The sequence below is a fragment of the Hesperophylax consimilis genome, chromosome 5 (assembly GCF_061612785.1).
Source record: "Hesperophylax consimilis isolate HC1 chromosome 5, BYU_Hcon_1.0, whole genome shotgun sequence".
NCBI lineage: Eukaryota > Metazoa > Arthropoda > Insecta > Trichoptera > Limnephilidae > Hesperophylax > Hesperophylax consimilis.
In genome coordinates, this window is record NC_142840.1 from 7,517,210 (window position 1) to 7,536,033 (window position 18,824).

Sequence of the window (18,824 nt, forward strand, 5' to 3'; positions counted from 1 at the left end):
CCATCGAAAGAAAAAATCGCAAAGTATTCAAAATTTGGTTCCAAAAATTATTAAAAACATTTTTATTCTGTTAAGTAGGAGAAATTCACAGCGTATATTTAAATGTAACTTAGGCATTTGTCGAGAGATTTTTGCTCTATGTTAAACGCTCTAAAGAGTCGTGTTTTATTAAATATTTTAACAATTTTCGCTTACCTAATTACATCGTTTTTTTATATTATCGTGCTCCCTCTAATATTCGTATTTACATATCTCCTTTTCAAAACATCTTACACCACAGCTTTTATTAGAGCTAGGCATTTTAGACAGGCAGCCTCCGTGATCTTAAAAAAAAGGTTTTTTTTCCAAATATTATCCGAACCTATTAATTATTTTCATTAAAATATACTTTATTGTGTTTGACCTCTATTTTTTGCGGCTTGTTATTTCGGTTTTGTACTGAGAACCGCACAAGGCGCTCACCTTTTCCACTGTTCACCTCCAAACTAATCAATAATACGTTTTAATTTTATTTTGTTTTCGCTTCTAATTTGTACTCGTATCAAGTGAACAAGTAAAAATACCTGGAAAGAACTATTCTATTTCGTGATGGTAATAAAAGTCTTCTCTTTTCAAAGAATTCACTCGAAACACATCCGTGGGCATAAGGTTTTAGAACAAATAATATTATGTTTCTCGTAAATTCGACAAACTTACTCGAGAACATTTTACAAGCCCACTTATACATTAAATTTTAAACCGTGTATATTATTATCTACGCAAATTATTGGCAATTCAAAATAATATTTCGTGAGATGCTTTTTATCTTATATCAAACATAGTCACTAACCGATGTGGCCAAGTTTCAACATTCGTTTGCTTACATTTAATTGAATTTTGAATTTGAATTTTGTTCATTGAATACACACAGACTTTTTCTGCCTCATAGTTTGTATTTACGTAAGAATCAGAAATGGTTAGATAAAACGCTCGGCTGACAGTCGGATAGATCGAGTTACAATATCACAACGGGCTCTGAATTCCTCATAAGTGAGGTCTGTACTATTATAATTATTTGGGCTTATAACCTCTTTCGTCCAATACTTGTTGACATTTAAAACTGTTTTGAAATACCAAGATCACGGCTGTAAAAATAAATAAAAAACCCATAATTTTTCAGAATTTTGTTTATTATTTATAGAACTTTTTATAGAATCGCTCACGGACACAACATACAATAGTTTTTCGCGCATCGTTCTCATAAGTACCTTCCTATATTTCTCCGGTAAATTTCGCTCATGTTTTTGGTAGTTTTTCTGCAAATTATTAAGGCGATAGATTTTGTTGCTTAAGTTATGGTTTCACACGGAGAAACATGAGTACTGCTTGCTAATTTATTAAGAATGTCTTCAAATTATTCGTAATCCGGTTTAAAACGGGATTGCAGGCCTTAACCAATGAATTAATAGGTTTCTTGATATTTTTTTAGTAAATGACGAATGTATTATCACGATGTCGTGAAAATCCTAATCGTTTTTCGTCATTATACTCGTATATTATCAAGGTAATTAATTGCACGTCCATGAACACGTGTTTTTAGGATTAATTAGGAATTTACTAAAAGTTTATCTGTGTTATTAATAATTTGAAGTGATTTGCAATACTCATTTTATCAGCGGTATTGTATATCAATAGTTTCAGCCCTCAATATTATTTAATTCGAGCTTAATGCTTAATCACTATTTTGATTGATCTTTATAACGAAATGGTGTGCATTATGAATAGCAAAAAATATGCTTCAGAGACATTGAAGGTTTTCCTATCGTTTCACTCGAGTAGAATACAAATAAAAAATAAATAACTCAAAAAATAAATAAATGTTAACTACTAAAAAAAAAGGAAACAACTTTAAAAAACACAGTATTATAGCTAAAATTATCTGTGACAGTTTCACATAAAATTAAATTCTTATGATATAAATAAAAAACAGTTTTGTGCTTGAAATCGAACGTTTTGCAGACTTCGTTTGTCAAGCGATTTTAATGCCTATTACCTACAATATAAGTTATACCAAGAATATACACATTTTTGGTTTGTGTAGCTTCCTCTTAATACTTTTAACATGGCTTGCGGTAGGTTCTAACAACATTGTATTACTCAATTCCAGTTGACTAGATTTCAATCACCTTATTACTTGAGTATTTGTGTAGGTATTAGACATTGAATATGTTTGCCTGAGATCGCAATGATTACTTGTGTAATGAAATGTTATCTCGGTCAGTATTGTTTTAACCATGTGCCTATTGCGTTTAACACGCGGGGTTTACTTCTAGGAGGTCATACAATAATAACAATTATTATTATCATATTGCTATTTTAACAAACATGAATAAGAATTATTTAGTATCAAAAAATTAGGTTACCTAAAGTACCTTACATTTTTTTTAATCGCTGCTTACAGAAACAATTTTTAACGAATTAATTTCCTTTGTATGTTATGTACCCTCCAGTTAACATGAATGTAGGAATCTACATTGCATACTTATTCAATTGCAGATGGCTTTGGCCGTTTTTAATAATGAATAGATTAGAATATTCAGGTACTGTCCAATAGTCTCCATCTCTTTTCTCTTACCTCTCCCCGTGTCCTTCAGTCTCACAACATCCCCCAAATTGTGGTTGCTTTAGTTCTACTGTAGTTTCGGGTAGTATGGATTCTCGTTTGGTAACCACATTTAAAAGATATATTAAATTCTCTCCCCATGCGGCAAACTTCAAAATGAATATTATTTTCATGACCTAAATTTTGGACACATTTAAACACTTTCCGTCTTACTAGATTCTTACACGCCCGTTCAACGTTGGTGTGGTAAAGCCGGCCTTGAGGCTGGTTTAAGACCGTTTTAACCAAACAAACGCCGTCGTAAAAAGTGAAGTTTTACACTGTTCTGCCCTTACGCACCGCGTAATATTTATACCACGTTTTTTAGTAAGGCTGTTTATGCATAGGGTCAATTTACTTTCGAGGGATCAAATCTTACCTCATGCATCCTCGGACTGCCATAAATATTATCATAAACGCGAATAATATTCATAATGTCTACACCTAGATCTAGTCCAAAGATAAATACTGTCATTGTTTCTAGTTTATATTTTTGCAAACTAATTGCATGATTGAAGTACCTTTGTTATTTATTTCCCCAGAGAAGATGGTTTCGGCTACGCTCGCAAACAAAACAAAGATATAATTATTGGATTTTTTTGAGTTTCAATCTATAATAAATGTGTTTCTATTAGCACGTGCGCGCGTTGCGTAAAAACACGTGCAGATCTGCGTCGAAAATCTCAACGGCGAGTTCGAAATGACGCACAATATTCTGTGACGCGCATCTTCCGTAATAAAATAAATTATTAGGCGAGGGAAATCGTCGAATAATCACGTTTTGGTTTATTCTATTAGGCGACAATGAAAGGCGCGCGTTTCGGCCGCCCACACGATCACTTATATAAATGGCGATATTTTGCCTAAATATTTTATTGAATGTCGTAGTTTCCTGGTTTCCGCCCACCTTTAGTTACGGATTGATGAGCTGCCTCGTGCCTCTGCCATCTCGTGTGAGTGTGAGGTTGCGGTGGAGCTATCAGCGATACGCCTTTATGTCTTTATTTCATGGGATGGACAGACGGAAATTGGACACATCATTGATGTTTTCTTTAATTCTATGGGACATGAGTGAAGAAAAAACTCGTCATAATTACGTTCATAAATTTATTATTTATTTAAATCGCCATGATGTCGTATACCTATTATTTGAATTTTTCGTAAAGACCTTGAAGAAGAAATTTTTACTCACTGGAAATTATATCTTATTTATAATTCATTGTTTTTTTTCATTCAAAAATTATAAGTTTTCGTAGTCGTTCCAGAGTAGAAGCTACTTTAAATACCTGTCCTTTTGGTGAGAAAACTACATTTAAATGTCTATAAGTTGTTTTAAAATTATTGGTTTTAGCTATATTTAATAACCAATTACTTCGCAACCTTCCTTTTCCTTTCCCCCATTTCTTTACACTTCACAACCTTACCTACTTGGAGGTGCTATACTCCCACAGACTCCGGCCAGTGCAAATATTGTGTGGTATGTAAATGACGCTGATAATAATGTTCTAATAGCAGCATATACATATTTTTTATCAAGTTCATACTCATTTTGATAGTGACACTTGGATAAAATATACATTAGCCTTGTTTGCACACAAATTAAGAGAATTTATGCTATTATAAGTATGCCTTCGACATCCACAAAGTGCTCTTCTTATCAAGAACACAGGAAATTAACACATCATACTGATAATACTATTTTGTTATCCCACTCAGTTCAAACCTCCTATTCCAGTAGAACAGAAGCAAATAAGCTCTTCTGCACGTTTTCTTTGATTTTTTGGTTAATAAAGCTGACAAGAATACCTACACGAATTATTACGTTCGTAGAAAAGTCAGCATGAAACCGACTTTACAATATCATAGAGGTAACACTGAAATTTTATAAATCCGCTATCATTTTATAATGGAGAAGTGTCTTAATTCATATCAGGGGGTATAATGAAAAAAGAAAATATCATTCAACTTATAATCTAAATTTATAATTTTTAAAAAGGTTTTAAGTGCTGTTTCAGAACTATTTCAGAGCCTATTGAGGTGATTTTTCCTAAAACGACTCTATACAAATCATCCAAGTATTTTTATTAATCAAAAACTCTCATTTCTCATTGTTTGAAAGCATTTAAAATAACAAATCAGTGCTAAGAGAAGATAATAAACTAAAAAGTCTGGGACGATCAAAAAACAGTTTACCAATAATATTAACTTTTATATTATTATGTAAGCCCCTGGCAATAATCTTCTAATTTTTCACATATACATAATGTAACTTTTCCTTGCTTTCCCAAATCTTTAATGTCTCTATCATAATATACCAATTCTTACCTTTGCAACATTTAGAGAATATTTCTACAGCAGGGTTCTTATTTAATATTTTCAGAAATTAATTTTGACCACTTTTGACTAATTTATTTTTCTGTTGTTTCAGGCGCTCCGTCCAGCCCCATGATGCCGGGTGGAGCGGCTCCCGGGACCCCCTCCTCCAAGGTTAAGGTAGTTTCTTCTATAGCTTGCTGTGGTGCACCTCCTCCAGGCTGACTGCTTTAGGATCCTTAACCCAGACACTCAAATCCCTTGTCAAATCAAATATTGTCACTGAAATCAAATGTGTCACTTTAGTTAGTTTTGTCATTTAAAACAGTTTTGGACATTTAAATCAATGTTGGTAATTTAAAGGATTTTTTGCCACTTCAATCAATATTACTGTCACTAAACGATTTGTCACTAAATTCTTTTTATCTTAAATTTATGTCTCAATTAAAATTATCAATCAAATCGTTTATGATTAAGATGACTTTATCACATATTACTCAAATATTTTCAATTATTTTTAGTCAATACCTTATTGCTTACCGCAATCGCTATTGCTTACCGCAAATAATTAATAATATTATAATCTCTACAATAAGTTTCAGCTTCTCTTGTGTAGATTATTTCTTGCAGAATTTTACAGAAAGGCGCCTACATATCCATGGTACGTGACGACATTGAAAGGATTTTTTATAGCATCAATTAATTTATGTTTATTTTTTTTCAGGATAAGCCAACTGCTGTCCGGGTGGCCAAGGTGGTGGTAGCACTTTACCCCTTCAAAGCCATTGAAGGGGGTGATCTATCGCTTGATAAGGTAATATATGTTTTTTTTATTTGTCAAAATTGTTGAATCAAAAACAAAATAACCCTTTGCCTCCACTATTAGAAAAACATATCAAATCTTTTAAAATATTAACAGTACACTAATAGAAAACCATAATCTGCATTACATGAGAGAACCTAACCTACCTAATGAATCTATGTTAAAAAAAATTGTTTATTGCTGTAAATTGAATTTTTGTTTTTGAAATGGTCAGTTAATTCTTGCATTATATTGATTTATGAGGATAAATTAATAAGTAACTGGTAGTGTTTATAACTAATTTGTTTTTTACTGTAAAAAGAGTTTAAGAGAAAAGGCTATGTTGCCTCTTTCTTACAAAACTTACATTTGGATTTGAGGCCAAAATATTAGACCAAACTGAATATTATTATTTTAAATCAAAAGGTTTATCAAATATCTAGTATTTGCTATTTTATTTATTTGTGCTTTAAATTACAAAGTATAGAAATGATGATTTTAGAGGCACAAAAATTGCCAAATTTTCCTCTAAATTCATGCAAAATCGAATTCATTAATGGCATATATTTCATAATTTAAAACACAAATTAATAAAATAGCAAATATCCACTAGGGATACCTTTTGATTAAAAAAAAATATTCTTCAGTTTGGTCAAGTATTTTGGCCTCAAATCCAAATTTAAGTTTATATGGAAAAAAATTGTCCAGCCCTTCCTCTTAATATTTTAAAATAAAAAAAAAATTGTGAAAAAACGTTGTGTTTTTCTTCTTTATAGGGTTTGGAATATGAAGTTTTAGATGACTCCCAAGAACATTGGTGGAAAGTGAAGGATGATAATGGGTGAGTTATACATTCAATTTATTTAAAAAAAATAATCTTTGAATAATATCAATGTTATGATGAGACCCTGAATTGGAATAATTGTGTGTATTGCTATTTATACCTATTCCAATTTTACGTAATTAAAGTCGTACATAAATATTAAATAGGTTTAAGACTAAACAATTTAGTCGCTTTGAAAATTAAAAAAAATCAAAGGTTGAAATTATTAATAACCAATTAAATTTAACTGTCAGGTCAATTCTTAGTATGTTCCCCATTACTTCACTTAGCCAAGTTCTCCTCCCCCACCTCTCTCCCATAACTGAAGCACTGTCCCAATCTAGTATACTGTCTCTTTCTTTTTTGATAATTTATGTATATATATGTGTACTTTTGTATTTAATAGCATAATTTTTATAACTGTCCTGATGATGGTACGGAGGTACTGAAACCGGTAGACAATATAATTTATCAATAAAGTGACACAAAGCCAAGTATTTTCATTTCATTTATTTATATTATTTTAACATTTTCATTTTCAGATTGGTGGGGTACATTCCAAGTAATTATGTAAAAGAAAAGGAATTATTAGGATTACAAAAATACGAGTAAGTGAATTGCATTCTATTTATTTATTAATAAACTAGCCAATTAATACTTCACCATACAATGATAATAGGAAACAACAACAAAAACTCTTAGAACAGGATATGCTTACTTATTTATTTGCACTTGCATGAAATCACGTCATATACTGATTATAAAATTCCAACATTGAAATCATCATGGATGGTTTAAAACACATTGTCTTGAATCGTTGCTCATTTTTGAAGATGAATATTTTAAATATTATGTTTATTTGTATTCCAGATGGTATGTAGGTGATATGTCAAGACAAAGGGCAGAATCGTGTCTGAAACAAGAAGACAAGGAAGGATGCTTCGTAGTCAGAAACTCCTCTACTAAGGGAATGTACACGCTTTCCCTCTACACTAAAGTGTAAGTTTTATTTTATTTAATATTCTTTATAAAAAGGCTTTAACACTAAAATAATCAGACTACTCTTTTGGCACACATTCCAATGAGTCAACATCCAGGATGTGAGTCTGTACCTTTGCGTCAGCCTAATGGGCTGGTTACACACTGCGAGCCAGCATGCGAATTGGCCGTGCGAGAGAGAGCAGCTACTGCTGCAGAGGAGCTACTCGCACCATGTGACCGCATTATACAAGTTACTGGCTTGTATAAGTCGGTCAGTAGCTTGCATACGAGTTACTACAACATTTTTTTTTCACTTGCCACTCACCTTCCCCCACCACGTCAAAAGGCAGCAGCTCGAACGTCACCTGCCCAATTTTACAAAAAGGACAGTAGCTCATATGCTCGGGCCAATAATAAATAATAATCATAATTCGCACTTGACTGCAGTCTCGGGCAGTAGCTACTCGCCTGTGCCATGGCAGCTACTCTCGTTGTATGACCGGTCGAGGTGAGTCGAGCTACTGACATGCGAGTATACAATGGCAGTAGCTCTTTACTGACAGGTCAGCAGCTCGCCCTGTGTAACCCACCCTTATCGCTGCGTTATGCATTGGGGCAATTGGGATATCACTGGTCTACTTAGAAAAGAATTCAAACAGATTAAAATTCGAATTGAAATCGCTTCGCCCCTACGCGTTAGGCTAATGCAAAAGATACAGACTCACCCCCCCCCAACTGTGTCGTGCAAATTGATAGCAAATCTCAATCTTCATTTTCAGTAACTGAGATTTTCCGCAATTCTTCACATGTAAAGCTAGTATTAAAGTAAAATATTTTGCTCTACGTTTTAAAATTATTATATACTTGTACATTGAAATTTCCATATTCATTATTAATGCGTTCATATTCACTTCTGCGAGACCACACACCGAACGAGGCAAAAATCCTTGGGTGTTGTATAAGGTCCCTAGTACACATTGTTCCATAGCATTGGTCCAACATTGGCGCCTTCCTTCCAACATGTGAAAGCTGTTGTCGGATTGGTGCCGAGATCCTTAAAATGTGTACACGAAAACTGACAATAATAACCAACATGTACTAGGAGCATAAGGCATTCCTATTTTGATAAATAATTTGTTTATAGATAGGAAAACAATATGTAAATATTAAATATGTATATTTATTTTACATGGATGTGCGAACAAATATTGGAAATGCAATACATAACTTTGTCAATTACATATTTGATACAAGCATCAATTAAAGTTTTTGCATTGTAAAATTTGATCGCTTGCCATAATGTGCCAAATTTATAGAACCTAAAGATATGGGATAAGTGGTGAAATCTAGGTGGATTCATTGACTTTGAACCGCAGTAAGCAGTTTCATATGTTTCCATATTAATATTTCGAGGAGTATTAATTAAATAATATGGTAAATGTATATAATCCTTCAAGTGGACAAGAAAAGATTTAAATCTATGCTATGATTACATGACAATTTTTTAACCTTGCAATGTAACATTTCAGCCCTCATCCCCACTCCAAGCACTACCACATAAAGACGAACCCGCGCGGGGAGTTCTACCTGTCAGACAAGCACTGCTGCGGCTCCGTGGCGGACCTGGTCAATTACCACCGCCACAACAGCGGAGGGCTCTGCTCGCGACTCAAGACCTCCCCCAGCGACAGGCCTGCCCCGGCTACCGCTGGACTTAGTCACGGTACTACATTCATACATTACTTTATTATCCTGTACCCTACACGCTTCAGATGTCTAGTATTGTTTATTGTACACATACCTGGGGAGTCACATTGTAGAACCAGACATGGAGACCCAATAACTTGTCTATGGAATAATGCGATGCATTTGAAATAGTACAATGGACCCAGGGCTTGAATGGTTACATGGTAACATCATTTTGATTCATCAAATTCTAAACTCGAACATATCCTTGATGGACAATTCATCACTGTGTGAATCATACTCAACCACTTTACAGGAGAGGCAAAAACCGCGGGGATTTTACACAATCGTATTGAGTGTGGTGAACTCATTTCTTGGAAACACGACCTGCAGTAGCCATCCCAAGCCAAGGTGTGAGCTTCCATGATCCGGCTCAATGACACTGGGGGAAAGTGTCATGAAAGATGTCACCGAGATAGCACTCGGAGCTCTGCTGGGGTGAACCTACTATTTACGACTAAAACCTACGAGGGACTAAAAAATGCACCACTAAAACAAAAAAAAACTAAGGGCTCTTGGGGAACCTAGAGGGAGTGGAGCGGAGAGCTAAACCACCTCAGTAGACTCTTCCCTCGTGGGGCCTTCGGGGAAGTAAGGGGTATTGGAGGGGTGATCTGAGACCATCTCGGTAAACTTTTCCCTCATGGCCTTCGGGGAAGCAAAGGGGAGTGAAGAAGAGAGCTGAAGGCACCTTGGTAGACTCTTCCCTCCTGGGGCATCCGGGGAAGCCAGGGGTAGTGGAGAGGAGAATTGAGGCCACCTTGGCCTTCACTAAAGCAAGGGGGAGTGGAGGGGTGAACTGAGACCACCTTGGTAGATTCTTCCCTCGTGGGGCTTTCAGGGAACCCAAACAAAGGGAGACTTCCGATGGGAAAACCCTTACCGCTACAGAATCCTCCAGGGGATCCATGTGCGGGAAAACAGGAACCTTTCCAAACAAAACCTTAGATACAAACTCAAAGAAATGAGGTCAAATAGGCGATAGCATAATGGGTCCATGGCCTGAAGGCTCACGCTAACTCTCTGTATACTGTCTCCGCTTTAATAAATTAAAATTACACAATTCTAGGGCGTGTATGTTGTGCGGTGATACTGTGAAATCGATGTATAATTGTTGCCGCTGCCGAGTGGCATTTCGGGATAAATTGGATGGTTTGCCTTTGGTGATATTTTGTTTTCAAGCAATGAGGAGAAATTCAATATGAATTGATTTCTAACAATCCACACTAATCAGTTGTATTTTATAAACGATATAAATTATTCCTTAGCGTGTTGTACTTAACCCTGACTGCTATAATTCCGAGTAATTCCTTTTCCCAAATGTACCGGAAGCGTAAAGATTTACCTTTTGGAATAATAATAATATTGACCTATTTAATTATGCAATTCCAGACAAATGGGAAATCGACCCCTCCGAGCTGGTTCTCCACGAGGAGTTGGGTTCCGGCCAGTTTGGCGTGGTGCGGAGAGGGCGATGGAGAGGCTGCATGGACACTGCCGTCAAGATGATGAAAGAGGGCACGATGTCCGAAGACGACTTCATCGAGGAAGCCAAGGTCATGACGTAAGTATTAACCATTATATTATTATTGCTTGCAAACATACATAACATATATTTACGATTATTTCCAGATTCTTCGAAAAAACATTTTTTTCTGTCGCATTTCTGTCATATTTATATATTTCATCCTATAACAAAATGTATTGCTGAGGAACACCTAAAATATGAACTTTGTGATATTATATTTACAGAAATATTGAAATAATTATAGACATGTTAAATCAGTTCATCGGTAACCCTTCATAAACTTCATAAACTATTTATTTTTATGTAAACGATTCATTTTTATTCTACTTAAAAATGACAAAATTCTAACAGTCCTACTAAAAACCGTGGTGAAAATTTTATTCTTACGACCGTGTGTGTGTGTAAATACCTTACTAATTGAAACGTAAAATAGAAACTGACATAAAATAGTTCCTGGAAAGATACATAAGACATATACATCCAGTCACAGGGGGTAGTTTATCTGTTGTGTAAACTTCAAATAATAATAATCTCATTGAATTTCCAAGGTATCTTAAATGTTCTATATATATTTCTTAATTTTGAAGATTTCGTAAAAACGAATACCTCTTTTGAAACTAGATAAAATTACTTATTGGATTTTGAATTCGAAATATACCTTAATAATTAAAAAGTGTCATAATTTAATTTCAAAATGTAAAAGTTGAAAAAAAAAAACTTATCACAAAATTTTTTGGTCAAAACATTGCAAAATTTCAGAGAAATCAAAATTCAAAAAACACGTTTTATTTATGGAGAATGCAAGAAAACTGTCCTCACTTTTCATCTCATTCGTACAAAAAGATATATAAAAAAATTTGAACTTGCCTTTAATTTCCTAAAAACAACATTAAAAAAACTGAAATGCTTGCACATTTTAAAATGTTTATTTCTTCGATACATTTATTTTTATTTTAAAAAGAAAGACAAACATTCTCGTGTTACGAAAAACCTGACAGTATTTGAAAATATCCTACTACCACCACAGTAAGCGAAAAATGTTGCTTGTTTTGTGATGGAGGACATAGCCAGCCGAAGAATTGAGCACACTATACTTGTGTGGTACCCAAACGCGATGTCAAATTAGCCACCGACTAGTCATGGTTACCAACATGTGCGTTATAAAAAAACATCACTTCAATGAAGTTCTTTAAAGAATATTTACCATAAAATTCAGTTTGAATAGTGACATAACCTTTTTAACTTTGACATAACATGAAAGTAGATTTTACAAATGCTATTATTATACAATTACTTCTCTAAAACTGATGAGAAATAACACAATTAAGTGGTAGATATGTTGAATAACACGAATATAATAATAAATTGGTCATTTTACGAACAAAACACAATATGTGAATATATTTCAATAGACATAAAACGGCTGTCAACCGTGGCTTTGCCGCTTAGGGTCGCTACCGAAAAAACAAAAAATTACAATGATCAGAACAACAGAACAAAATCCACGAGTGCCCGAATGGCAGAACTCGCGTCTATTACACGACACGATCGCTGTTACTGTATAACACCATTCTGTAACTAATTTATGAATTACATACTTACTATCCAACTCACTCATCTTTCCTTTCTCAGACCTGCGTGTCACGTCTCATGGATTTCGTGTAATAGAAATTGCAACAATTTTTTTTCTACAATAAGCCGCCGGCGAGGGAACAGGGGTGTCCAGAGGGCCGATCGCCCCCTACGCCCTTTCGAGAATACGTCCCTGATTATATACCTTCTGTCGCTTGCACTGAGAACGCCGTTATGATCTCTATCTTTTTTTTTAATTTTTTTTTTTATTTAGTTACTATATTACATTTTTTTAAACATTTTTATAAGAATTATATATATTTATATGATTAATTGATATAGATTTTTATAGTCCTCCTCACTAGGAGATCCTGTGCTGAGGGGGACTAGGTTTTGAATAATTTTTCAGCGACTTCTATGGTTCGACTTCATGTTTTGGGTAAGGGTTTCCAGAAACTTCTACGACGATGTTTTAAATATGCTAGTAAGTTCTTTTTCCGGTAATTCCTTAAGCCAAGATTTAATGTTCTTAATGCAGTTGTTTTTTGTTTTGATTTGTTTGATACTAAGTGGGAGTTTGTTATATACCTTTACTGCTAAAAATTCAGAGCTTCTTTGTCCAAAGGTAGAGTTACACTTTGGTATAGTTAGTATCTCTGTTTGTTTGGCTCTGGTATTATGAGTATGTGAGGTGTTTTCCTGAGAATTATTTTTGAGGTGTTGTACCAAAATGTTTTTGGCATAGATTTTCTGTATGCTTGGAACGTCAAATTGTTTAAAAATTTCTGTTGTTGATGTCCTTATGGGAACCTTTAGTATGGTCTTTATGATGCAATTCTGAGTTACCTTCAGCTGTTTTATATGTTTTGATACTGCTGAGCCCCATCCTATTATTCCATATTCCAATTTGGAGTGGCATAAAGCATAGTAAACTCTCTTTAAATCCCTAGCTGACAAAATGTTCCGTAATTTTTTGAAGAAGTAGATGAGTTTAGTTAACTTTTTTGAAGTACGATCAATGTGTGAATCCCAGTGTAGTTTATCGTCAATTTCAATACCAAGATATTTTATGCTTTTGGTTTGAGTTATAATCGAGCAGGAACATTGAGGAAATTTTTTTTGACATTCATGTAGTTTGAGTATATGCTCATTCATTGGTTGTCCTCTTTTGTTTTTGGAGAAAATTAAATATTTGGTTTTATTCACATTTAATGTAAGGGAGTTTGCTTTAAGCCAGTTTTGAAGAACAGTTAGGCCATGTTCAGCCTCCTTATATGTGCTTGTCCAATCTTGTTCATGGAATAAAATTACAGTGTCATCTGCAAAGCTCATTATGTTTCCTTTGATGGGAAGATTCATAAGGTCATTTATGTAAATTAGAAATAGTATAGGTCCTAATACGCTTCCCTGGGGGACACCGTACTTAATTGGTAGAGTTTTGCTCCTTCTTTTACCAATTTGTACAAATTGTTCTCTTCCCGTTAAGTAACTTCTAAGTAGGTTTAGGGTTGTTTCGGTTATTCCATTTTTTTTTAGTTTTAAATACAGTATTTCGTGGTCAATGGTATCGAAAGCTTTTTGAAGATCAATGAAAACTGCTAGGCATTTTTTGCCTTCATCCAATTTTCTAATAATTGTATTTGTTACATTAGCTATAGCGTCACCAGTACCCAGGTTTTCCCTAAAACCATACTGCGTAGATGATAATATTTTATTAGAATCCAAAAATGTAAGCATTTGTTTTTTTATAACTTTTTCTAATATTTTTGATAGTGTAGTTAAAATACTAATTGGTCGATAGTTTGATACATCATTTTTGGGACCGTTTTTATACAGGGTGTATCGGCACTAACCCGACAAACTTTAACCAGCTATTCCTTAGCACATTTGGAGTAAAAAATGTTATGTGCACTTTGCTGTCCGGTAACGTTTTTTTTTAATAAAAAATTAATTAAACATATTTTCACCACATGTCACCACTGTTTTATCCTTTGTCAAAATTTGAAAGCAACATCGCAACTCTTGCGTGTTGCTGCGAACGAAGCCCGTATTACATAATCCAGTACCAGAAAAGAAATATTTTATTTAACAATAATGATTATTCACATTTTTCGTATGCGAATCACTGATTGTCTTCTTGTATTGTACACATCAGTTTTATTTTTGTATCTAAATTGTTTCACCTCTGGAATGCTTTGGTTTCACCTCTTACGCGTTTCACGTATTAAATAGTCTAATTTTGAAACTAAGAAACTAATTAGTAGATTTCCTGAATTTATAATCGAAGTCCAATAATTCTGAGCACTTTTAAAAACAATTTTCCTCACTTAGGTACTTATCAATAATAATAATTGGATTATTTGAACAGCGCCGTTGTTTTTTAAATCACCGTAAGTGCTCTGTCAAAATGTTACTTGCTAGGCTATCCTACAACGTATATTTTTTAATAAATTTAGTTATTTACAACTTCGCGGAATGTGATTTATGAATATTATTGCTTATGTTAAAAGCCTTCCAGAATTACCGGAATATAACGAGCAGCTTGACACACTTAAGTTTATTTCCACTAATTTGAAGGTACAAAGAATGTATAGTTTTAAAAACAATCCCGATGAATCAAAAAACGGTTCATATAAAACTGCTGCGCAACACACTGAGACAAAGGAAAGCACTCACACAAACGTCATGACTGCATTGGATTGACCACCTGCAAATGAATGCTGCCAGATTGCTAATTTATTTAAACAATAATTATTAAATTTTATTTAAAATATCGCAATTTTTTTAAAAAATCGACAATAAATTACAACTATAATTTAAAAAAAATATTCTTAACCCCACGCTTTTTCGTAATTGATTAATTAATTCAGAATTTAAACGTTGCTTGAAATGACTAGCCGTATTTGGTGACCAGATCTGAATATCCAGGTTCAGAATTTAAACGTTGCTTGAAATGACTAGCCGTATTTGGTGACCAGATCTGAATATCCAGGTTTAGAATTTAAACGTTGCTTGAAATGACTAGCCGTATTTGGTGACCAGATCTGAATATCCAGGTTCAGAATTTAAACGTTGCTTGAAATGACTAGCCGTATTTGGTGACCAGATCTGAATATCCAGGTTTAGAATTTAAACGTTGCTTGAAATGACTAGCCGTATTTGGTGACCAGATCTGAATATCCAGGTTCAGAATTTAAACGTTGCTTGAAATGACTAGCCGTATTTGGTGACCAGATCTGAATATCCAGGTTTAGAATTTAAACGTTACTTGAAATGACTAGCCGTATTTGGTGACCAGATCTGAATATCCAGGTTCAGAATTTAAACGTTGCTTGAAATGACTAGCCGTATTTGGTGACCAGATCTGAATATCCAGGTTTAGAATTTAAACGTTGCTTGAAATGACTAGCCGTATTTGGTGACCAGATCTGAATATCCAGGTACTTCCTCACCTTCCACTCCTTCCCTTAGCCATAAAACTTACCCCAATTCAACATAAAAATTGTTTAAATTATCGGATGTAATGAAATGCATAATAATTAGACCCCAAAATACTTAATTATTCAGGGAAATAAACCCCTGAGTCATCAGTTGGAAATACCAACGACATTAAGTGAAATTAACAATGCAATAATCCTATTATTGCATTGTTTAAAATTTCACTTAATTATTAGCATTAGCAAATAATATTGGGATTAGCAAATAATAATTTACGACAATTTACTCGGAAATCAATAAAGCCAGAATAATAAAAAAAGAAAGTTATCACTTACGTCGTCTGTAAGTGGCTTTACCAAAGTTTGATAATGCCGTCAGAAGGTGAAACAGCTGTCACGCGTAATAATAATTACAACTAGCAGAACTTGTTTATAAACACACTGTTTTTATAAATTTTTTAATAAGACTGTTAAAATAAAAAAAATCTCTAAATTGAAATGGAGTTCTACAAACTAAACTTAAAATCAAATAAATTTATTGCGAAGGTTCAAAGTACTGTACTGTAATATTATATTAAATAATTTTTACGTGTTTAATTATTGTTTAAAGTCAGATTAAAGCGATTAAAAAACCCACCTGGCAATTCTTATTCGAGTTTCGTTGTTTTTACGTATTGGCGCGCTTACAAGCATCAGTCGTCTCATTTTTAACCATTAATATTTAGTGTGTAGGAAAGAGAGAAGACGCTTTTCGACACACTTGTCGAAAAACTTGTTGAATGCCGACGGGCATACTCTTCTACAGATTTTATTAAATATTGATATGTAGGTAATATTGATGTGTAAATGAATGACATTGTGAGAATTTTACCAATAAATAATAAATGAAAATGCGGACATGTAGTTTATGTTAATTTTTTTATTGGAGCATTTGTTCGAAGTGACTACCATTATTTTCGATGCAAGCGTGTAGTCTTGTTATATTTTGATTATTTAAGTTTGCAGGATTTGCTTTAATTTCTGCAGCGGCTTCCATCACTCGTTCGAGCAGTTGCTCTCTTGAGGCTATTGGCTTAGCATACACTTTTTCCTTGAGAGCCCCCCACAGGTAGTAATCCAGGGGGGTCAGGTCGGGTGATCTTGGTGGCCAAGCAATGGCCGGACTTCCACGGCCTATCCAACGACCAGGAAACTCGACATCCAAGTAGTTCCGCACGGCAATCGAATAGTGTGGTGGGGCTCCATCGTGCTGGAACCACATTCTCCGTAGTAATTCGAGGTTCACATCTTCCAGAATCTCGCCCAGTTGCACTTGTAAGAACTCCAAATACATCGGTCCATTTAGTCTGGGAGGCAACTCGATTGGACCGAGTATTTGATTTCCCAGGATTCCTGCCCACATGTTGATGGAAAATCTGTCCTGGCTCGACGACTCCCGAACAAGCTTGGGGTTTTGTTCAGCCCAATGGTGCAAGTTGTGCACATTTAGCACTCCTGTTTTAGTGAACTGTGCTTCGTCGGTAAACAATATGTTTTTCATGAAGTCTGCATCTCTTATGACATTATGCAGCATTCTTCTGCAGTACACGACTCTGGAAAAGTGGTCATTCTCCATGAGGCCTTGGCAGCGCCTATAGTGAAAAGGTTTGAGCCCGTGCTTCTTCAGAACTCTCCATACCGCCATGTGTTCCCTGTGTCCTATCATCAGAGCGACCCGACGCACGGACAGCGTGGGGTCTTCGGTAATTAAGTTCAGGATTCTCTCCTCAACTGCCACAGGAACGATGTTGTGTCCTCCGCCGGCGCCTTCAATCCGTCCGATGCCACAGTCACGCAATTGTTGATACATCTGAAACAAAACAACAAATAACAACTGCTTTTATTATTCAGCTCAGTAATAATGTCAAATAAACAATCGCGGGCTTTTTCACTCATTTTATTTTTAAAGAACACTTATTTTAGGCACATATCAGAAAACTTACGTTTTCTCTTCATTTATTTCATTTTTTTATAGTAAAATGTATAACAAAGTGTTTTAAATTATAATTTTCTTAACTAGGTACGGTTGATATCTTGGATTCACAGGGGTGAAATTGAATTCAAGTAATTTAAATAATCCCATGGTGAGAAAGGGAGTGAATTCAATTGCAGTGAATGATGCATTTATTAGAGATTAAAATTAATTAACTTTTTAAAACGCCGTTTAGTGACCACTGAACACAAATCACCTAAAGTACAATTTACATTTTTAAAGTTGGTGGCCCCTTGTTATGTTTTTAATGTTCCCAGTTTAAATTTCAAAAGCGCTTTTTGGCATTATCAATGAATGTAAATAGTTTCAATAAACAATTGATAGGGTACAAACCTGGACAAAGGTAGCATGGTGTGGGACGCGTCTTCCAGGAAACCTCATGCGATACTCCCTTACGGCTGCTCGTGAATTTCCATTGCAAAATCCATAAACAAAAACAATATCTGCTTGCTCGGCAGGTGGATAATTGAGGGGCATATTTCAACAGTAAAAACTTAGATAACAAAACAAAAACGAAACTAGAAACTTGATGACATGCGAACTCCCAAAACAGCACTGACCACTGATACGAGACGGGGTGGCGGGAACCACACGGGACTTGAGACAGAATATGTGTGAAAGAGATGACAGTAGCGCGGCGTTGCCAATTATTTTACCCCTATACTGTGGGCAGTAGCGGAGTGTGGAAATTTTATTTATTTTTTGTTTTTAAAAGAAAAAAAATGTTACCGGACAGCAAAGTGTACATAACATTTTTTACTCCAAATGTGCTAAGGAATAGCTGGTTAAAGTTTGTCGGGTTAGTGCCGATACACCCTGTATATTGGAATGATCGTAGCAATTTTAAGACAAGCAGGAAAAATACCATTTGATATTGACAGATTTATAAGATACGTCAGTGGGTGGATTAACTCATTTTGTAGATATTTAATTGATTTGCTTGATATCA

The 18,824-nt window shown here is 34.6% G+C and overlaps 1 protein-coding gene across 2 annotated transcripts in view; it reads left to right on the forward strand.

Annotated features, from left to right (window-relative positions):
- Btk (tyrosine-protein kinase Btk29A) overlaps positions 1 to 18,824 on the forward strand; it is a 131,502-nt gene that overhangs the window by 106,489 nt on the left and 6,189 nt on the right. Inside the window, exons 5-11 of one of the 2 annotated variants that reach the window (XM_089631560.1) lie at positions 5,070 to 5,134; positions 5,679 to 5,768; positions 6,533 to 6,597; positions 7,122 to 7,187; positions 7,450 to 7,578; positions 9,090 to 9,283; positions 10,699 to 10,870. In XM_089631560.1, coding sequence (XP_089487686.1) covers positions 5,070 to 5,134; positions 5,679 to 5,768; positions 6,533 to 6,597; positions 7,122 to 7,187; positions 7,450 to 7,578; positions 9,090 to 9,283; positions 10,699 to 10,870 — 781 coding nt within the window. The remainder of the gene's footprint in view (positions 1 to 5,069; positions 5,135 to 5,678; positions 5,769 to 6,532; positions 6,598 to 7,121; positions 7,188 to 7,449; positions 7,579 to 9,089; positions 9,284 to 10,698; positions 10,871 to 18,824) is intronic. The other variant, XM_089631561.1, reaches the window with a different exon arrangement.